This window comes from Heterocephalus glaber, unplaced genomic scaffold (genome assembly GCF_053883595.1).
Source record: "Heterocephalus glaber isolate CG9 unplaced genomic scaffold, H.glaber_assembly_v1.0 deba00000331, whole genome shotgun sequence".
Lineage (NCBI taxonomy): Eukaryota > Metazoa > Chordata > Mammalia > Rodentia > Bathyergidae > Heterocephalus > Heterocephalus glaber.
In genome coordinates, this window is record NW_028258142.1 from 27306627 (window position 1) to 27326895 (window position 20269).

At 35.1% G+C, this 20269-nt stretch overlaps 1 protein-coding gene across 1 annotated transcript; it reads right to left on the reverse strand.

Moving 5' to 3' along the window:
- Nucleotides 1-3668: 3668 nt before the first annotated feature.
- Nucleotides 3669-20044, reverse strand: LOC110343996 (uncharacterized). The gene is given in 10 exon segments (XM_087192423.1): nucleotides 3669-5156; nucleotides 6851-6997; nucleotides 8338-8451; nucleotides 9006-9115; nucleotides 9316-9469; nucleotides 10941-11155; nucleotides 11158-11173; nucleotides 15575-15781; nucleotides 16265-16495; nucleotides 18950-20044. Coding segments are annotated over 10 exon segments (1413 nt in total). The 5' UTR covers nucleotides 19034-20044; the 3' UTR covers nucleotides 3669-5021.
- Between the last annotated feature and the right edge of the window lie 225 nt (nucleotides 20045-20269).

The following is a 20269-nucleotide window of genomic DNA, read 5'->3' on the forward strand; positions in this document are numbered from 1 at the left end:
AATGTCATTATATTGTATACCTAAAATGTACCAATAAAATTAATTTTAAAAAAGAAAGACTATTAAAAAAAAGAAGAACCAAGATATATCATGTATAGGTATGAATTCCCAATGAAGAATGTGATCATAATGTATACCTAAAATGGTAAAATGTAAACTTAACAAAATGAAAAAAAATTTAAAAAAAAAAAAAATATATATATATATATATATATATTTATACAGACAGCCAGGTGAGGAAGCCCCTGAGGCAAGTCAGGAGAAAAATGGTAGTAGATCAGACTTATTCTCCAAGACAGAATAAAGTATACTTGAAAGGGTGACCCAGTCTGGTTCAAAGGAATTTTTTTCTTCTCAGATTTTACTATTGTTAACTCCTTATAAACAGAGATGAAAATGTCTCTAAGGACAGTAACCACTTGAGTAACACCAATACTTGGGAAAAGGTTATCTAGATACAGGTTTTACATAAATCACTTGGGACCAACTTTACTAGCAATTGCTCTATTTTATATGTAATTTATGCCTGACCTTGTTAACACTTACAGCACACTGCATCTGTAAGACCCAAACAAAAACAAAGGCAAAGCTTTCCTTATTTTTGCCCAATTTCCTGAAAAGAGGGACAAAAATAAATGATTACTAATTGCTTTGCAATTTTTTGAGTGGTTTAAAATTTTTAAATGTTTTCATTTACCTGACATTAAAAGTGGGCTTTTCGAATTTCTGCTAAATCACTGACAACCAATGAATTCAATGTTTTCCTCACCAAAGCAACACTGTTCCTTTTAGCTGAACACTGCGGTTTACTTCTTTTGAGGGTTAGCAACTCTGAAATAAGGAAGAATCCAAATACATCAGGGTATAATAATGATAGAATTATTGCCAGTAGGATGAAGTTTCTCACTATTAAATAAGATATGTGAAAGACATTTGCTTACACTATTTGGGGTTTCCTGCTAATGTTGAAAAAACGTTCAAACACTCTGGTCTGAATGTTTAAACTTCAGGGACTTATATGAAGCACTGCCTTCAAAAAAAGTGAGGAACAAAGTAATGTTATGAAATTAATAGTTTGTGGACTACGGACTATGAAAACCCTAGAATGAGAATCACCGGAGGGGTTATATGTTAGTGTAGAATCACTAACAAAAGCTGAACAAATAAATATTTTTTGAATATTCATGATGTGCAAAGGACATGGGTTTGAAAGACGAGAAATTTTCTGAGGTTACATCCTATGTCTCTCATAATCCTGGAATAATGTTAAGCACATGGTAATGTGTAATTTTTTAAATGAGCAAATAATTAAAATAAGCATTGAGTAATATTGTATGATTCCACTTACAGGCATAGGCAAATTCATAAAGAAGGTAAAATAGAGGTTACCAGGGCTAGGGGAAGACGAAAGAAAAGGGAATTATTGTTTAGGATTATTTAGGATAATGAAAATGTTCTGGAAATGGATAATTGTGGTGACTATACATTATGAATGTTCTTAATGTTACTAAATTATACACTTTAAAATGACTTGGCCATGGTGGCACTTGCCTATAATCCCAGAACTCTGGGAGGCTGAGACAGGAGGACTGCAAGTATAAGCCCAGCCTGAGTGACTTAACAAGACTCTATCTCAAAATAAAAAATAAAAAAGGGGAATGCCAATATAGCTCAGTGCAATGGCCCAGTACCAGTTCAACCCCCAGTACCATGAAAAAAATTAAAACGGTAAAATTTGTAAGTATATTTTACTATGAGAAAGAAATGTTAAATAAAAATAAGCATTTAGGGTTTGGCTGAACAGAACAGTGAGCTGTGCTCTCGAGAGGCTCTGAGTGCCTCTTTTCAAAAGTATCTAGGATTCAAGCAACCGAGAGTGTGGGAGGCAAAGCAGAGAAGAGTGCTGATATCGGGCTGGCTGCTATGGAGGTAAATATGAGTCATTTCTCCCACCCAAGAAGGTGCATTTTCTTGTATAGAGTCCTGCTTTGTGTGAAGGAATTTTTAATATACTTGAAAAGAGTAACAACAAAAACACTACACAGGTTTGGGAGGTAGAGTCAAAAGACGAGGGCTTTCATCTCAAATATTTTACTACCAATCTGGGTAACTCAGGCTTCTGAGGTCTGTTTCCATTTCTGCAAACTAAAGTGACAGAACCAGATGATACATGACCTCTACCAGCTCTACAATTCTATGATTCTAAGGCCCTTTTCTAAATAGGTCCATTGAGTACAAGGAAGAAAATGCAGTTTCCCATTTCTTTCGCCATTGCTATTATTTTCTAGGCTCTCTACTCCTCCTACCCAGAGGAATAGTGAACATACCAGTTTTCTAAAGCTACAGTTAGTGAAGGGTCAGAGGAAGAGAACCCTTGTAACTTTTAAGTATAGCATAAAATCACTGACTTTTTAAAAAGTTTTAAAAGAAATAACACTGTACTACTAATTTTCAACTGTTGATAAAATATAGCTATGAGGGGCCAGGGATTTAGCTCAGTGGTTCCGGCACCTGCCTCGCAAGTGCAAGGTCCCAAGCTTGATCCCTGGTACCAAAAAAAAAACTATAGCTATGAGAATTAAGTTATATATCAACAGTAACTATTTTTCTTTTTCTAGACTGATTGTGTGACAAAAAGCAGTCTAATTACTCCTTAATGAGAGTATAAGTAAAGGAACTTTTGTAATCGTTTCTCGGCCTTTTGGCTAAGATCAAGTACAGGAACTTTTTGTAACCATATTTATTCAAAAGCAATAAGAAACATTCAGTAGTTCTTTACCTAACCTATAGTTCCTCTGTTCAAATTAAATTCATTCCACTCAATTATTCAAAGCTCCTGTTAAGAAAAGTTCAAATTTTTCCAACATTTAAGAACATTTTACGTGCTATCATTCACACCATTTTAAATTAGTAAATTAGGATAATATCATAGAATGTCTGTGCATATAAAATGGTTAGGATGGAGTCAGTGTTAAAAGAAGGTTTTTGGTGAAATGGTTTTGCATTCATGATGCCAGTTATTAAACTGAGCAATTCACTCTTCACTCTATTCATTTTATAAGAAATAAAACATATAGGGCCAGGGATTTAGCTCAGTGGTTCCGCCACCTGCCTCACAAGCACAAGGTCCCAAGTTTGATCCCTGGTACCAAAAAAAAAAAAAAAAGAAAGAAAGAAAACAGATATACCAAAAAGCCTAAAAGCACTGTAGTATTAATGGATGAAGTTTTCTTAGACAATAAAGTAGAATGGAGGAACAAATGTCAATATCCTAAAAGGGGGAAAAAAGACCAATAGTAGAACAGTCATTTGCAATTTAAGACCATATCCCACCATAAAATAATATACCACCAATATTCCAATGGAATTATTTTCATTAGGTTATTTTTATTTTTAAGATTTTTCTTTTTAAAATTCATAGTGTTGGACTCCTAAGTCAGGCTTCAAGTATGTTATCAGGAAACTCAGAAAGTTCCAGCACCATAACATATTTTCTCTAGGTGATAATAAATCATATTTCAAGGACACCTAAAGGGAATCAAATAATGCCTCATATACATAAAACAAGAACAGATCTCACTCAAGATTAGCATGATAAATGTATAAAGACATTCAAAATCATCTTTATTAAATGATGACAAAATAATCTGATATAATACTTCCTGATACAAGAAAATGGATTATGAACTGACTTATAGTATATTTCTTAAAATCCCAAAGTAAAATAAAAATTTATAGATAGAATCCATCTGCACACATTGTCATCCATCTTTTATGACTATTCCTCTGTATTTCAATATCCTCTTCCATATACTTATATGATGGTCACTACATCTTTTCAACCATATTCCTCCCCCTGGATTGTAACCCATTCCCTATAAAATCTCTTCAAAATAACACAACCACCACAAACTTCTCACTTCTACCAAATTTTTATCTTGGCTAGCTCCCCTGAAAGAAGGCAATCAGGTAAATTCACAATAAGAAGGTTCTAAGGGGTAATAGACTTTGTAATATATGATCTCTCCTTCCTTCTCCAACCTCATGTCTCATGTCTAAGCACTCGGTCCCTCCCTTCCAGCCAGTCACCTGCTTTCTCACACGTCCTACTTCAGAGCTTTATATAAAGTAGGCCAGAATTGATTGTTGTACTTAGCACATTGCTGGGATATCAAATATCTAATAAAATAAATTATAAATTAAAATCAAGCATAGATTATATCTAAACAAATTATTTTCTACTTAAGACAGTGACCCAGCTTTGAGACCATCAGCCCCAACAAGCTTCAGAATGATAACAAGGCATCCTTAAATCCATATACCTGCCAGTAATACCAAAAGACTAAATAAACCAGGTACTTCTCAAACATAAGGATGACTATTTCTCAAATGTAGATGATGAGGTGATATATAAAGTCCAAATATATTCAAAGATCATATAGAGTTCATAATTGTTTATCATTAAATATCTTCTCAGCTTATACAAAGTAAGTAACTACTAGTATAACTGAGTTATTAAAAGCATTGGCATTGTAAAAAGTATCCCATGCCAAAATGTATTGAAAGTCACCAGCCCAGGGTTCAATACTAAACTCCTCAGACAAGGTTTGATGTATGTGGATTGCATTGTTTCAATATGTATATACATAAGCTGACATACTTCCTTTCAGTGATAAAATCAAAAACACATACAGGATATTAAGTTTTACCTATGTGCATAAGAAGACTGGATTTACATTTGGAGTGATAAATTTGAAGTTAGAAAATGAAAATAAACAAATATATATTTATATACATATACTCAAGTCCATACAAAAATATATTAGTTTAATCCCCAGTACATTGTAATCTGAAATGTTCTCTTAGCATGAATTGCCTATAATTACTGTTAGCTAAATAGGCCCACGGGGCCCAAATGTCCCATCCCACGTTATAAAGAGCCCCCATCCAATTCATTAGCCAAGTGCTCCTTCTTTAACAACAACTAATACAGTAGAATAGGTATGAACTCATCAGTAACTCTAAGGCAGGTTGATTGCTTGGTCCTCCTTGAATTTGGGGATCTTCTTAAACTCACTTTGTTTTCTGAAGAAAAGTTGGGCCAAGATGTGGTCTGCAGTGGCCTGGACGTAATCATCCATGTCAAGGGTTTGCAGCTGATGGTATAAAATCAAAAGAAGATGTGTCAGCACGAAACTGTTCAGATTCCTGCAGAGATCTTATAGCTCTCAAGGCAAGTGCAGTACTGCTTGATACTTGGCTATGAACTTCTGCACTTGCTCACCTTCAGTGCCAGTCTTCCCTTGCCATGCAGAGCTCACCTTTTCAACTCTAAGTATAGAAAGTCCAATGGCTAGAATGACTGAGACATCTCAAGATTTCCTTAGAAGGAACTTCTGTCCTAATGGAAAATGGTTCTCTGTGAGGAGTGAGCAGGTCTATCTTTTTTTTCTGTGAGCAAAGACTAGTGGCAAAAGGACTTCCAATCTCCCCCATAGAAAGTAGGATGTTGTTCTGGGAAATAATCATCACTCAGCAGGACATAGCCCATCTTTGGGCTAAAGCCTTGTTGGTGATACTGCATAATTCATATTGTGCCCACCCCGGGAGCCTTTGTTGTGGCTCCTTGCAGGAAGAATCACAGCCGAAAGATATGTGTGTTTGTTCCTGAACTTCCCCCAGATGTTCCTAAACAGACTTAAAATTCTTACTCGTCTCAGAAGGTAACCTAGTCCTAAGGACTTCTAAATATCTAAAGTCCACAGGAAGGGGAAGGAAAGGAGATTAATTAAAAAAAAATTTTTTAAGGAGGCATTGTGAAGCTCTGTGTACAGGTAGCAAATCCCTACAAGGACTGTGATCATCATGTACCACAAACACGTATAAAGAAAGTATATATATAATATATATATATATTTTTTTTTTTATGAAGAGGTCCAAGAGATGTGAGGAGGGAGAGGGAAAGGATGGGAAGGTATTAAATAAAAAGAATTGAGAAATATCATTTACATGTACCAACTCCCCATGATGAATGTAATCATAATATACTACATGTACTAATAAAAAATAGTAAAACAATAAGGTCTACAATTTATCTCTGTTTCTTAACACATTATCCCATCTAATAAAAAAATGGGATGAATTTTTAAAAGCAAAAAGTTAATGCAGTGAATAATTTTTCTTAATTTGTGCTTTATAGCTTAGATCGTATTAGATAAATGCTTAAAATATCATGGGAAGGAATGTTATTTTATTACTCAGAAGTTTCTTTCCATACATAAGAAACTTTCTCGTTTTTCCCTCTCTATCTCCCTTTCTCTCACTCATTTTCTCTCTTCCCTCCGCTTCCAGTCCATTTAAGAGGAACAAAGTGGGCATGTTCACTTCAACTCCTCCCTCTTTGTGTTTGGGAGCCTGTAAACCTTCAAAAAGCAGCTGTTACTTTATGCCATAAGTTTAAAGGCCTGCCTCAACATGGGTATGCCTAGCCAATCCTGGGATCAATATTAGGAAATTCATTTGCCCACAGGTATTAGTCACATTCTCTAACATCTGCTTGGTTAGTAGTTAAGATGATTTCATGGATCTCTGTATACTGACTCTTTCATTTTTCTCACTTGTTCAGAATTTGGGAAATTAAGAGGGAATTTGATATATTGGAACCTGTTAGAACTAAATGGTGATTTTTTTTATTCTCCTTGCTCTTCACACAGCTTCATCCAGCTCACTGATTACTCCATTCATTTAACACACAGTTATTTATTGAGAGCCCCATTTGCCCTACACTGCTTAGCAGAATATTCTGCAGATTACTAACACAGCATTCTCTCTTAAATGGGCTTATATTTACCTTGTCTCCAGTGCTGAAGGCAAGAATGAAAAGCAAATCCTCATCACATGTGTTCTTAATGTAATGCTGGGTTCCAATGGGGAAAAATATCACATCTCCAATGTGGATGTTAAATTCTATAATACCCTGAGTATTAATAATACCCACCTAAGGGAGAAAATTGTGTTTACATTAAGTACAAAAAAATCAAATACCCATTAAAGATAAATATTAATAGCAAAGAACAGGTGACTAAAAACCATATGGTTATATGAGGACTTCTTAGTTACAGTAAAATGCAGAAGATGGAGGTCATCTTTCACAAAAATTCCTGATTCACAAAAATCAAAATATACTTAGGTAAGTGTTATTCAAAATGCACTACTGAGTTCAATATGCAAAACGTCATGTAAGAAAATCATCAATTGCTATTTTGTAATTAAGGATTACAAATTCTGTTCCATATACTTGAGGCAGAGGATTTACAGTCAGGGTTTCACTACCCCCACGCCTTCATTTCTGTCAGCCTTCTGGAAGAGTAACATATTAATAGTCTTTCTTAAAAGAGTTAGAGATTAGCTGGGGATTTAGCTCAGAGGTTCCAGCGCCTGCCTTGCAAGGGCAAGGTCCCGAGCTCAATCCCCGGTACCAAAAAAAAAAGAGAGAGAGACTAAAAATGTATACAAATGCATACACAAGCACAACAAAAGTAAAATCTGATCTTTGAAATATAATTTGTGAAAGATCACAATGCTTTTTCCCAATGCATTAAAGTATTCACCTCTTAAAACATAGAACAAATCTTTTGCTATAAATGACACGAGTGAATTTCAGACTGATTTTGGTTCTTTCAAAAAGAAGTTCTTCCACCTCTGCATATATTGTACATTTCCCAAGAGAATCCTGTGAAACTCTAGAATAATCACAGTCAAATTACTGTATGTACTACACAGCTTAGCTTTTTTTAGTGGTATTCGTAAAAGTGATCACATAAACCAGACTCTCTGTAGAGTCAGTGGAAATATTATTAATTTCACCGAGAAAACAAGTATATATTGGGAGTATTCTGGACCAGCTGGGATATATGGCCACCATATTGGTATTTCTCACCTTCCCAGCTACAGCAATTCACATTATACTGAGAAGCAAATGGCTATTTCACACTTTGACAAAGAGCAACCAATTCCACTTTGCATTACCTGAGAGTGCAAAACACTCAAAACCTAAGCAAATATTTCAGACCTTCCATCAAAAGTGATCAGTCTTTATCACTTCTAATATATTCTTAGCTTCTTCTCACACACATCTTGAATCTTTCTGACTCATCCAACTTGGAGACCATTTAACAGGGTCTGCATAGTATCATCTGTCAAAACTGTGCCCAGAAAGTTATTGGGACAGTTATTTCATGTTACTAATGACTGCACCAAAACAATAATAACAAAAATCTCCCATTAGCTTCTTTCTGCATTAAAAAAAACCACAAAAAATGTTTACAGAGAAATTACCTTTCCACAGCCACTTAATACATATCCCATTTCATTTGCATTAAAATGAAAATGTGGTTGTCGTAATCCATTGTTATAAATTCTGAGTGTACTCAAACTGAGAGCATTTTCATGCTTAAAAAAGAAAAAGAAATCCAGTTATTTTGTCAACATGCTACTTAAAAACTTAATTCATATAATAATGAAAATAACTAATATTTATGCAGCTCTGAGAATATGTAATTTTTATGACCTTAACACCTACTACATCACTTATTCCTCCCAACAATCTTATAAGGTCCATAATATTCTATTCTCTTCCTTTTACAGGTGATGGAATTAAAATCTAAGTTGGCTGAGGAATTTACCTACGATCACACAGCTAAGTGGCAGAACTTGAATTTGAACCTATGGAATCTGATGCCACATCTATGCAATATGGTCAGTTGAGCATTTAAAACAAATGAAAAGAGAACTCGCACAAGTATCCAGTCTTTTCACTAATATAACCATCCATGTCCCAGAAGTTAAGTTCCTAGATCTGCATTGAAGCTTCAATTAATAATTTACATTGATCAAGTCAGCCAATGCTCAGCTAGATCTTTCCTTTTCCTTTTGTTCAAAAGAAGCCTGAATCCAATCTAAATCTCATATTTCATGAATGCTTATCAAAACATTTTCTCAATTACCTCATTCAGGAATTCACTGAAAATTTTTTCATTGTTGCTTAGTTCACTTCCATTCTTCCAATAATGTGCCTTTTGTATTACTCCTCCTGGAAACTGATATTCTTTCGATCCTGAGTCAGATGAGGTTTAAGAAATAAAATAAAATACTTCAAAATAGTAAAGTCTAAATACTTTAAAAGGCTTCATAAAACAATATACCATATGGGGCCAGGGATTTAGCTCAGGGGTTCTGCTGCCTCCTCCGCAAGCGCAAGGACCAAGTTTGATCCCTGGTACCAAAAAAAACAAAAAAAACCCCAATATACCATACCTTTAAGGTCAAAAAAGTATCTCCACACAAGGCTATCTGGAGATTGTACATAACTAGCATTCATAACCAGCTCTGCCAAGTTGTTAGGAAGATTAGCCCCTTGGTCTTCTGTTTGCTTATGAAATTTTCTAATAAAATTAATTCCACCTGCAGGCTGAAATACATAAGAAACTATGTAAGATATTTGTGAAACATTCTACAAATTGTAGTAGTAGAAATGTGAGCAGCTGAGAACTGGCTAGCACTAATACCAGTGTGGTTCTCCATGACCCAGGCAAAAGAGCTGACCTCAATTAACTTCATTCTTGTAATCCTTGTGAAGATCCCTTAAACTTTTAGTATTTTGGTTCAAATAGTTTGTATTTTTATGGTAAATAAAACTCCTGCAAAAGTATACATTGGTTCACATCCTTACCAATATTCTCTCTAATGAATCATTTCTCTTATTTCTCCCTATAGCATTAAACTACTAGAATATTGCAAAATAACCTCAAAAACTTATCAGGCAGATTCCTGAGCTTACCACAGAACCCCTTCCAGTTGCCCATTTTTGGCCATCACCAACTCTTTCCAGTTTGCAATGTCACCATCCGTCTGTTAGCATCCACACCTGACCCTCTGTAACCAGCCCCAGCCCCATTATCAGTCATCCCCTTGCCCCAGTAACACATTTGAAGAGGTCATTTATTGTTATATAAGTGTAAGACATTCTGCTATGCTATTCCACAGTAGGGTGACAATAAGAAATAATGTTTTAAATAAGAAGCGAGATACTCATGTAATGGTACAAGATCCCAATGATGTATATAAATGTATTTTATATCTAAAATGTACTAATAAACTTAATGGGGGAAATAAATAAAGAAAGAAAGAAAGAAAAGAAAAGAAAATACAAAAAAAAAGAAACAATAATGTTTTGTACATTTTACAAAGCTAGAAGAACGGATTTAAGACTTTTTGCCATTAAAAAATGGTGAATGTTTAAGGATGAGGGCATATTTAATGATTTAAACATCATACAATGTGTACATGTGTCAAAATATCCCATGGTACTCCATTAACATGTACAATTTTGTTGTATCTGTTAAAAATAAATTCTTTTAGGGGCCAGGAATTTAGCTCAGTGGCACCGTGCCTGCCTTGCAACCGCAAGGTCTTGAGTTCGATCCCTGTTACTACAAAATAAATAGATAGATAGATAAATAAATTTTTTTAAATGTAGCAGTTCTTGAGGAAAAGCAATTCTTGTGGGATTCTCTACATGAGGTTAGGAAAAAATGATTGCAATATCTACAACAAACTTTACCCGAAAAAGAATGAGTAAGCTTATGATTTTTCCAGGATATAAATTACAGCAATTTTCCCATTGATTATATCACAATCTCCTGCTAACACATTGTAGTTTTCTAAGGAAGCTCTCCATAACTCAATTTCAGCACATTTTTGTCTTTAGTAGAAATACACGATACACTTTTGAGTCCATGACTCAATTGTCACCATACCCATGAGCAAATTTCTTCTGGATCTGTGCTGACTGCTGCCCTAGAAACAAATAGTTCTACTATCTTTGTGTCTACATTATAAATATCTTCATGGTGAGAGGTATTTTCAAAACTGGTACATACCTTAAGAGACCTGGAAGCAATGTCTTCAGGTATAGAGAAAAATACATCATCAACATCCAGAGTCTGAAGTTCATCATATGTAGAAAAGAAGAGCAAGAAAAAGCAGTCTTCATTACCCACATTCTTTATCCAGTGCAGTGTATTTTGGGGGAAGAAGATTACTTGGCCAGCTGTGATATTGTATGTGGTAGCTACTTCACCACCATCATCAATCCTTCTATCCATGCTGTGCCCTGAAATATAAACAAAAAAGCATCCCATTTCACTTTAGAGCGATTTTTCTCAATCTTTTTTTTACTGCCACCTTCTAAGGTATTATTTCAGACTTTTTCCTATCACCACCAGCCTATGAACGTTTAATGTGTGTGCACTTTCCAGTTAAGAAAAGACCTGACCACAATTTTAATAATAATAACAAGAGCTAAAACTTGGTGCTTTTATTATTTCAAGTATTCATATAAGCAATTTACCTGATTCAATTCAATTATTCCTTATATCAACACTATGAAACATAACACTTTATTATCCCCACTTTACAGGTGAAAAAACTGAGTTTAGCAAGAATGTTATTCATCTAAGTCAATGATGAAGCTGGGATTTGGACCTAAGCAGTCTGGCTCCAAAGTCTACACTTTCATCCATATTACACCATACTTTAACTCTGCTGATAGAAATTCTATACTTTCTCTCATTTTGTACCCTGTTCCTCAGTATAGGAGGTAGAGAAGATACTATTATTTCTGTTTTACCAGAAACTCATGCTCACATGCTATAATATGTACATGGGTAGATGAAAAAGAAGTCTTTTAAACAGGTATAGAAAGACCATGCCTGAATGTGATAAAAGCTATATATGACAAACCTATAGCCAGCATCATATTAAATGGGATAAAACTAAAATGATTCAGAAATAAGACAAGGATGTTCATTGTCACCTCTTCTATTCAACATAGTGTTTGAGCAATTAAGCAAAAGAAAGAAATAAAAGGGATACATATAAGAAAGGAAGAACTCAAATTATCATTATTTGTAGATGACATGATACTCTACATAGAAGGCCCAAAGAACTCCACCAAAAAAGTCTTACAGTTAGTAACAAACTTTAGCAATGTAGCAGGATACAAGATCAACACACAAAAATCATTTGCGTTTGTGTACACAATTAATGGGATGATAAGGAAATTATGAAAATAATACCATTCACAGTAGCTTCAGACAAAATGAAATACCCAGGAATTAACCTAAGCAAGGAAGTGAAAGACCTCTACAAAAAAAACTACAGTATTTTGAAAAGAAGTTTGAAGTGGATGTCAGAAACTGGAAAGCTGTACCCTGCTCCTGGACACGCAGAATCAATATAGTCAGAATGGCCATACTCCCAAAACTATTATATAAATTCATTATAGTCTCAATCAAAATACCAACAACATATTTTACACATCTACAAAAATCAATTCTAAAATTCATATGGAGCCAGAAGAGACCCAGAATAACAAAAGCAATTTTGAGCAACAAACGTAAAGCAGGAGGCATAGCAATGCCTGAATTTAAGCTATACTACAAAGCAATAGTAATAAAAACACTATGATACCGAAACAATAGATACATGAATCAATGGACCAGAATTAAGGACACAGCAACTTTCTCAGACAAATTCAACTATTTGATCTTTGACAAAGGGACCAAAAGCATATGTTGAAGGAAAGCCTATTAAACAAGTGGTGCTGGGAAAACTAGTTATCTGCGTGCAGAAGATTGAAACTGGACCCTTATCTCTCATCATATACTAAATTAAAATCAAAATGGATCAAAGATCTAAACATTACAACAGAAGCATTAAACCTACTAGAAGATAAAATAGATGAAACACTTGAAGACATAGGTGTAGGAAAAGATTTTCTAAACAGAACTTAATTGGACAAGAAATAAAAGCAGAATCAACAGACTGGATTATATCAGACTAAAGAGCTTCTGTACAGCACAGGAATCAATCAGTAGAGTGAAGAGAAAACCTACAGAATGGGAGAAAAATTTTGCCAGAATTTCTGACAGAGGACTGATATCTAGAACATGCATAGATCTCAAAAAAAAAAATTAAACCACCTAAAATTCTTTAATTTTAATTTCCAGTCAACAAACGGGCAAGAGAAATGGACACTTCACAGAGGAAGAAATACAAATGATCAACAAATATATGAAAAAATGCTCATCTCTGGCCATTAAAGAAATGCAAATTAAAATAAGATTCTATCTTATTCCAGAAAGAATGTTAATCATTAAGAAATCAAACAATAACAAATGCTAATGAGGCTGTGCTGAAAAAGGAATCCCCTTCATTGTTGGTGGAAAGGTAAACTAGTATAATAACCATTAGGGAAATCAGTATGGAGATTTCTCAAAGAACTGAAATTAGAAATTCTATATGACCCAGTGATCCCTTGCAGGTATCTTAAGTCATGAGTTTAAGTACTTAAGTTGTGAGCTTAATTCCTCGTATTACAGCAATACATGCATGCCAATGTCTATAGCAGCACAACTCATAACAGCTAAATCCTCTAAACAGCCTGAATACCCATCAACAGATGATTGGATAAAGAAAATGTGGTATCTATATATATTGGAATATTACTCTGCTATAAAGAATGGCATATTTGAGATGTTTGTAGGACACTTGATGCAACTGGAAAATAAAATATTGAGTGAAATAAACCAGACACACAAGTTTAAATACCGTAGGTACCTCTCATTTGAGTGAGGCAAAGAGAATAATAAAGGATAATAGAAGGGGACAAGGAGGTGGATCTCTTGCAATAGGGAAATGGTCCAAGGGAAAAAGCACAAGGAGTGAGGTGGAGGGGAAGAGGAAATAAGTAGAATAAAGATATTCCATGTACAGGACCCTAATAACCTCAATTAATGTAAACATTATATGCCATAACTTGAGCTAAGATTAATAATAACAAGAATGAAAAATCAGATAGGGCAACTGGGGAGGATGGAGGGAAGGGGAGGGAAGGAAATAAAAAAAAATCGACCTGTGGTATGGACTTGTAATCATTCCCCAAGAAGACTGTAAACTGCATGAATTGCAGTTATGTACTAATAAAATTTAAAAAGAAGTCTTTGATTTGTTTATATAGATATGTATAATTTGGATGCAGCTGGGAATTAAAGAGGAAAAGTGAACCTTTACAGAGCTCTCTCCAGAGAAGGACAGGAACATCTATTTATTCTTCTCAGGGCATCAACTCAGTGGCTGATGGGACTCTTACAGTGGTGAATGGGCCAGGCACACCAGCCACCTCACCTGCCTTGCTTCTCTCAGGCCCCAACTCCAAAGGACCTTGAAGATGCTCAGAAGCAGAAGCAGTCTACGTGAGAGCAGCAGAGAAACTTCTTACTCATTCTATTTGTTGGTTTCTTGACTGTAAGAGTCAGTGATCTCACAGTTTTCCTGGGATCTAGAGAATATTTATCACCATAAAATCCACATTTAGAAACTCACACTATAAACTCTCTCCAAAACAGCCTCTCTAGATTAAGCTGGATTCCAGAGCCTGCTGTCTACTCCAGCATGCTCCAGATCAATCTCCCTAGTGTGGAGTTTGCTATAGGGGTCCCCCTCCAGAAAAGTCCATTTAGCTGGCTTTTCTTTCTCTTTATTCTCTGCTACTGCTTAACAAGAATATAAAAAGTAATCTTTTGGAGAGTATCCCCTTTTATATATTTTATATCTATGGAAAAAACCAAAAAGTCAGAAAACAATGACTTTGTCCTAGGACAGCCAACAACTTTAAATATCTCCATCCAAATATCCATAAACATAAAAGTTTCCTAATGTCTCTGAGCCTTTTGTGAGAAATAAAGATTTGGTTTCATATAGACAAATCTAATCTCCCTTCTTGTTTTAAATTCTAAAACTGGATTAACTTGCCAAGTAAGAAAAAGTGGGGGGGGGGGTCTTAATTAACAATAACAAAAAAAATACACCATAAAATTGTCTGCACATCTGTTAAACAGATCACCAGGGTAAGACCAAACTCTGCAAGTTCTGGGAAATCTTAGTTACTACTGTTTCCCCAGGACTTAACTGGAAGAAAGAAAACCAATAAATATTTTTTGGAATTAACAAATTATTTGAAATTCAAGTAAGTACACTCATTTCACCTCCATCTATCTGTATTTCACTTGAATTCAGAATATTCTGAAAGGTCTAAACCACAAAAGAGCATCCAATTGGCCTGATGTTGGAGACTCCCAACTGAACATCAGCAAACTAGTTTGTTATTCTGGCTGCTGCTTTTTTCTTTACAGGAAAGCTGGTGTTTTCTTTTATCATTAGATCAGAGATGCCGGTTTTAGCTTCAGCTCAGAGGACAAAATAGTAATCTTATTTTAACAATAGTGTGTGAAATATAATTTCATACTGAATAAAAATGTTCAAAGTGATGGAAAAAATAATTAAACAGCCCAATGCTCAGAGGCACTGCTAACCAATCTAATTAAATCTAATTGAAAGCCTGGATATTTGTCTAACAATTAAGTAGATGTTAAGTAGATTTTGTAACAACTTAATACCCTGAGGACATACAACGTAGATGCTTAAGAGCAGAGTGTAGGCAGACCAGTTATACCTGTACCAGACAGCCATGTTCATTAGCATTGAAGTGCCAGTGAGGGGCCCGGAGGCCCTTGCTTTTTATTCTCAGGGTCCCTAGAGTCATCTGTGATTTCTGACTGTTCAAGCTGGTGCCAAAGGCCTCTTCTTCATCATTGAGATAGTCTTTGACATCGTTCCTGTACCGGGCCCACTGGATTGCACCACCAGGAAAGTCAAACACCTAAAAAAGCATAAACAAGCAACCACCAGGATGGAGGCCATCTCCTAAGGAATGTGAGAGCACCAGGACCTACTTACAGAGTAAGAAGAAGGCAAAATGGAAAAGGCAATGGTGGTGAAGTTAATTCTGGAGTTTTGAAGACAAGGAATAGGTCTGCAACAGGTCAGGAATGACAATAGTGGTATATGCAGTGCTACTAGTCTAAAACCTGTTAGACATAAAAAGAACACCTAACTTGGCAGATGAATAGAGGGCTTTCCATTTGTATATCTGAAATAGTCCCTTCCAGTTAGACACACAGAATTATCTACTGAAGAAATTTCTCCCTGGGGCCCATAACAACCCAATTGTCCTTCTCTATCCTCCATCTCCTTTCCTCCTGCTGCCCTTCCAATAGAAAACAAAGCTTAGCAACACGCAATAGAAAGATAGTTTTGAAATAACTATTTAGAAGATTATTTTTTCTAATGTCATGATTCATACCTTTGACTTAGGTAAGTGGTTAAGAAGCTGGAATTTGGGTTGAACAGCCTTTTGTACTTTGGGAACTGCTGTTGTTTGTGGAGGCCAGGCAGGTTTGATCTGAACATTTAAACGAGGCTGGGAGTTAAGGTAAACCAAGGAGACAATCAGTACTCCTATTGCTGTAGTGATGAAGCAGGCCAAGAGACACATGAGGAAAACGTTCACCAAGGACCACTGCTTCTTCTTTTCCTAAGAAAAATTATGAAATCATTATCTCTATTCATGATATATTAGAAATTCTACCTCATAATCCAAGGAAAAATTGAATCCCCCTACAATACTGGTGGGAATGTAGATTAGTACAACAACTATGGAAATCAGTATAGAGGTACTTCAAAAAACTAAAAGTAAAATCACTATATGACCCAGCTATAACACTCCTCAATACATACCCAAAGGTACTGAAGTCAGTGTACTATAAGGGTACCTACATACCCATGTTTATTGAAGCATAATTCTTTTTTTTTTTTTTTTTTTGGTACCAGGGATCAAACTTGGAACCTTGCAGCTGTGAGGCAAGCAGCGGAACCACTGAGCTAAATCTCCAGCCCTGAACCATGATTCATAATAGACAAACTATGGAATCAGCCTACATGTCAATCAGTGAATGACTAGATAAAGAAAATGTAGCATATATACATAATGGCATATTATTCAGGTGTAAAAAAGAAGGAAATTATACCATTTGCAGGAAAATGGATGTAACTAGAGATCACTGTATTGAGCAAAATAAGCCAGATTTAGACAGTTAAGTGTCACATGTTTTCCCTAATATGTGGAATCAAAAGGGGTCGAGAAGGAAAACAGAAAAGAGACTAGTAGATAAGAGGAAGGAAATAAAGATGGGGGAAGGGGTTATAAGCAGGGTAATGGGACAATGGAGAATCAAAATAACGCATGTATGTAACAAATTGAAACCCAAAATTTTATAAAATTAATAGATATTAACAAAAAAATATTTAAAAAAACAAAAACAAGAAATTAAGATACAGGAAGACATGAGGGAGTTCATTTGAAGATAACAGAAGTTGACCATCTAGGGCTGGGGGATTTAGCTCAGTGGTTCTACCACCTGCCTCGCAAGCACAAGGTCCAGAGTTCGATCCCTGGTACCCCAAAAAAAAAGAAAGAAAGAAAGAATATGGCCATCTATAAGCCAAAGACAGAGACCTAGAATGAAACCAACCCTGCTGACTCCTTGATGTTGGAATTCTATTGTTTAACTTCCTCCCTAAAAGAAAAATTACCTCTTCTTTTCATTTCTTGAATTTGTCTTTCTACTAACTTCAACTAAATCTAACAAATAAAATGAAAGAATGTCTTTTTTAAAGTAGACTTAAAATTTATGTTTTATCTCTGGTTTGAATCAGGAGACAATCAGAATGGGAGATACTACCTTTCCTAATAAGATACCTGGCCTATGGCATCTTGCATGAGCTCTGTGTCAGGGTCCTGGGGGGAACAAATCTCTAGATAGAAACACAGAAATTTTGCAATGGAAAGAATCCTAAAGATTTTAGATTAACCTCTATGTCTCATTTTCCTGATGAGGCTTAGAAAGGAGCAATGATTTGTGAAAATCCACCCTGTTATCTGTAATTGAAAATCTAAAAAGAAATTCTCTTGATTCTGAACTTTTTCCACTAAACCACAGTGCTACCACTGCATATCATTTGGGGATCATTAAAATTTAAATTAATTCTGGCAGTCCAACATTCTCAATGGAAAGTTTAGATTTACATAAATCTCAAAGCTCACACTTAGTTTAATTTTTTAAAAAAGAAAAGGATAGCATATAACTTCATATATCTCAAAAAGTATTACTTTACTAGATACGGTTAATATTTCTTTCTTAATTATTGGCTTTCATCAGCATTTCTCAAACTTTTTTTTCCATATTCTCATTAAGAAATGCAATTTTGGGCCAGGCTTTAGCTCAGTGGTGCCACGCCTGCCTCTCAAGTGGAAGGTCCTGAGTTTGATCCCCCATACTGCAAAAAAAAAAAAAAAAATGCAATTCCTATTGTGATCTAGTACAACACACATAGAACACACACATGTAAATGCACACTAAAATACACATGTGTATCCATACACACCAAATAAATAACATTTCTCAAACAATACTTGTATTCTATTCATTTTTAAATGCCAATTTCAACCCTTTATGTATTTTCTGACTAGTGGATTCAACTTGGAGTTAACCTAAATCTTTAAATAGAAGACAAGACAAAATATTATTCTGCTCCCTCAAGTTGATGAAGAAAGCATTATGAACAAGGACAATGAAAAACGAGCTGAAAAAAATAAATAAAAACTTCCCCCTTTAACTTCTCTGAAGTTTATTGACCAGCATGGATAAAACAGTCTCTCTAGTAGGCCCCAATAAAACAGTTTTTTACTTGGTGATATTAATCATTAAGTTAAAAACACTTAATACTATAAGCAGCCATTCAAAGTGAGTAAGACCATTAGTAAAGACCTAGAGGAGGTTTATGAGAAAGAGGCACCACAGGATATATTCAGAGCAAGAGATGTTAGCTTTTGAAGATCTCTTGAGGAGAGATGGTCTAAAGAGTGGTTCTTTCCTGAGCATAAGAGTCTTGCGGGGACATAACCTCACAATGTCAATCCCCACCTTACCATTCTGGATATGGTGCTCATCTTTCCCACAGACAAAGTATTCTGTGCTCCATCTTCATGTATTTCAAATGCTGAGTTGTCCATTGAAAAAAAGGATCAAACAATTTACTAAAAAGAAAAAAAGGGAGAAGAAACAGGTTTGGAAAACTGGAGAAACTCTAAGAGGAAAAGAATGAGAACTTGTAGGTAAGAGAGTACTTATATAGGGCTGACATTAAGGAAATTAAATAAGGAAGTTGCCTCTCAAATTATCCTGGTTTAAAAAAAATTGAAAAAATTGTCAAACAAAAGGCCAATAAACTAATTGCTTTGATTCCCAATTCTTTACCCACTGATGACACACACAAGTAATAATAATGATAGCTAACATTTACTTCCTTCTCTCACTACATGCCAGAAATTGTGTTAAGTGTTTTACAAATGTGTGATTTCATTCTTAAAGTAAATCTATCAGGTGCTATAGTTATTCCCATTTTTCAAATTAGGAAACTGATGACATACACAGATAATGATCATCATAGCTAACTTTTATTTCCTCCTCTGCTTTGTGTCAGCAATTGTGCTAAGTGTTTTACAAACATGGTAATCTCGTTCTTACAGCAAGCTTATCAGGTGACACAGTAATTTCCACTTTTCAAAATAGAAAACTGAGGCACAAAGAAGTGCAGAAAATGCCCCAAAATCACAAACCCAATTTTAGTGCTACAGCAAAGTACCTTTTATCCTAGAATCCTTCTATTATGTTAGAACATTAGTAATCTTTTGTACCCACATCAGTCTTGCCTCTAAACAGTGTGACTGATTTTCCTAATAATTTATGAAATAGTTACTTTAAAGCTAAATCTTATAAAATCCACTTTGTATCATCTAAATTGGTGGCGATGGCCTGGCTACTTGAAAAACTTCTATTATAATTCACAAAACAGTCACCTGTCTTTCTTTCCTATCCATCTTCCCACCTTTATTCCTTCTATAAACATGGCTGAATGTCTTCTATATTCCAGACTGTATGACACTCTGGTATAACATTCAGAAAGATTCCTTTGAGTAGCTCATACTCAAGTAGAAGAAAGAAAACAAATAATTATAATAAAATGGCTAAGGTTTATGTTTTAAGACTTGTAAGTATCCTTTATAAGGCCCTGAGAGGATGCAGAAAAAAAAATTGCCTGAGGAGGTAAGAAAAGGCAAGTCCTACACTAAAATATAATTTTGAGCTAAGCCTTCAAGTCCCAACACAGCTTCATTGGATAGGCACACTGAGTCAGTTACACTCTATCCTGTACTTCTGGCTTGTATATAAGCAGCTTGAGAACAGAC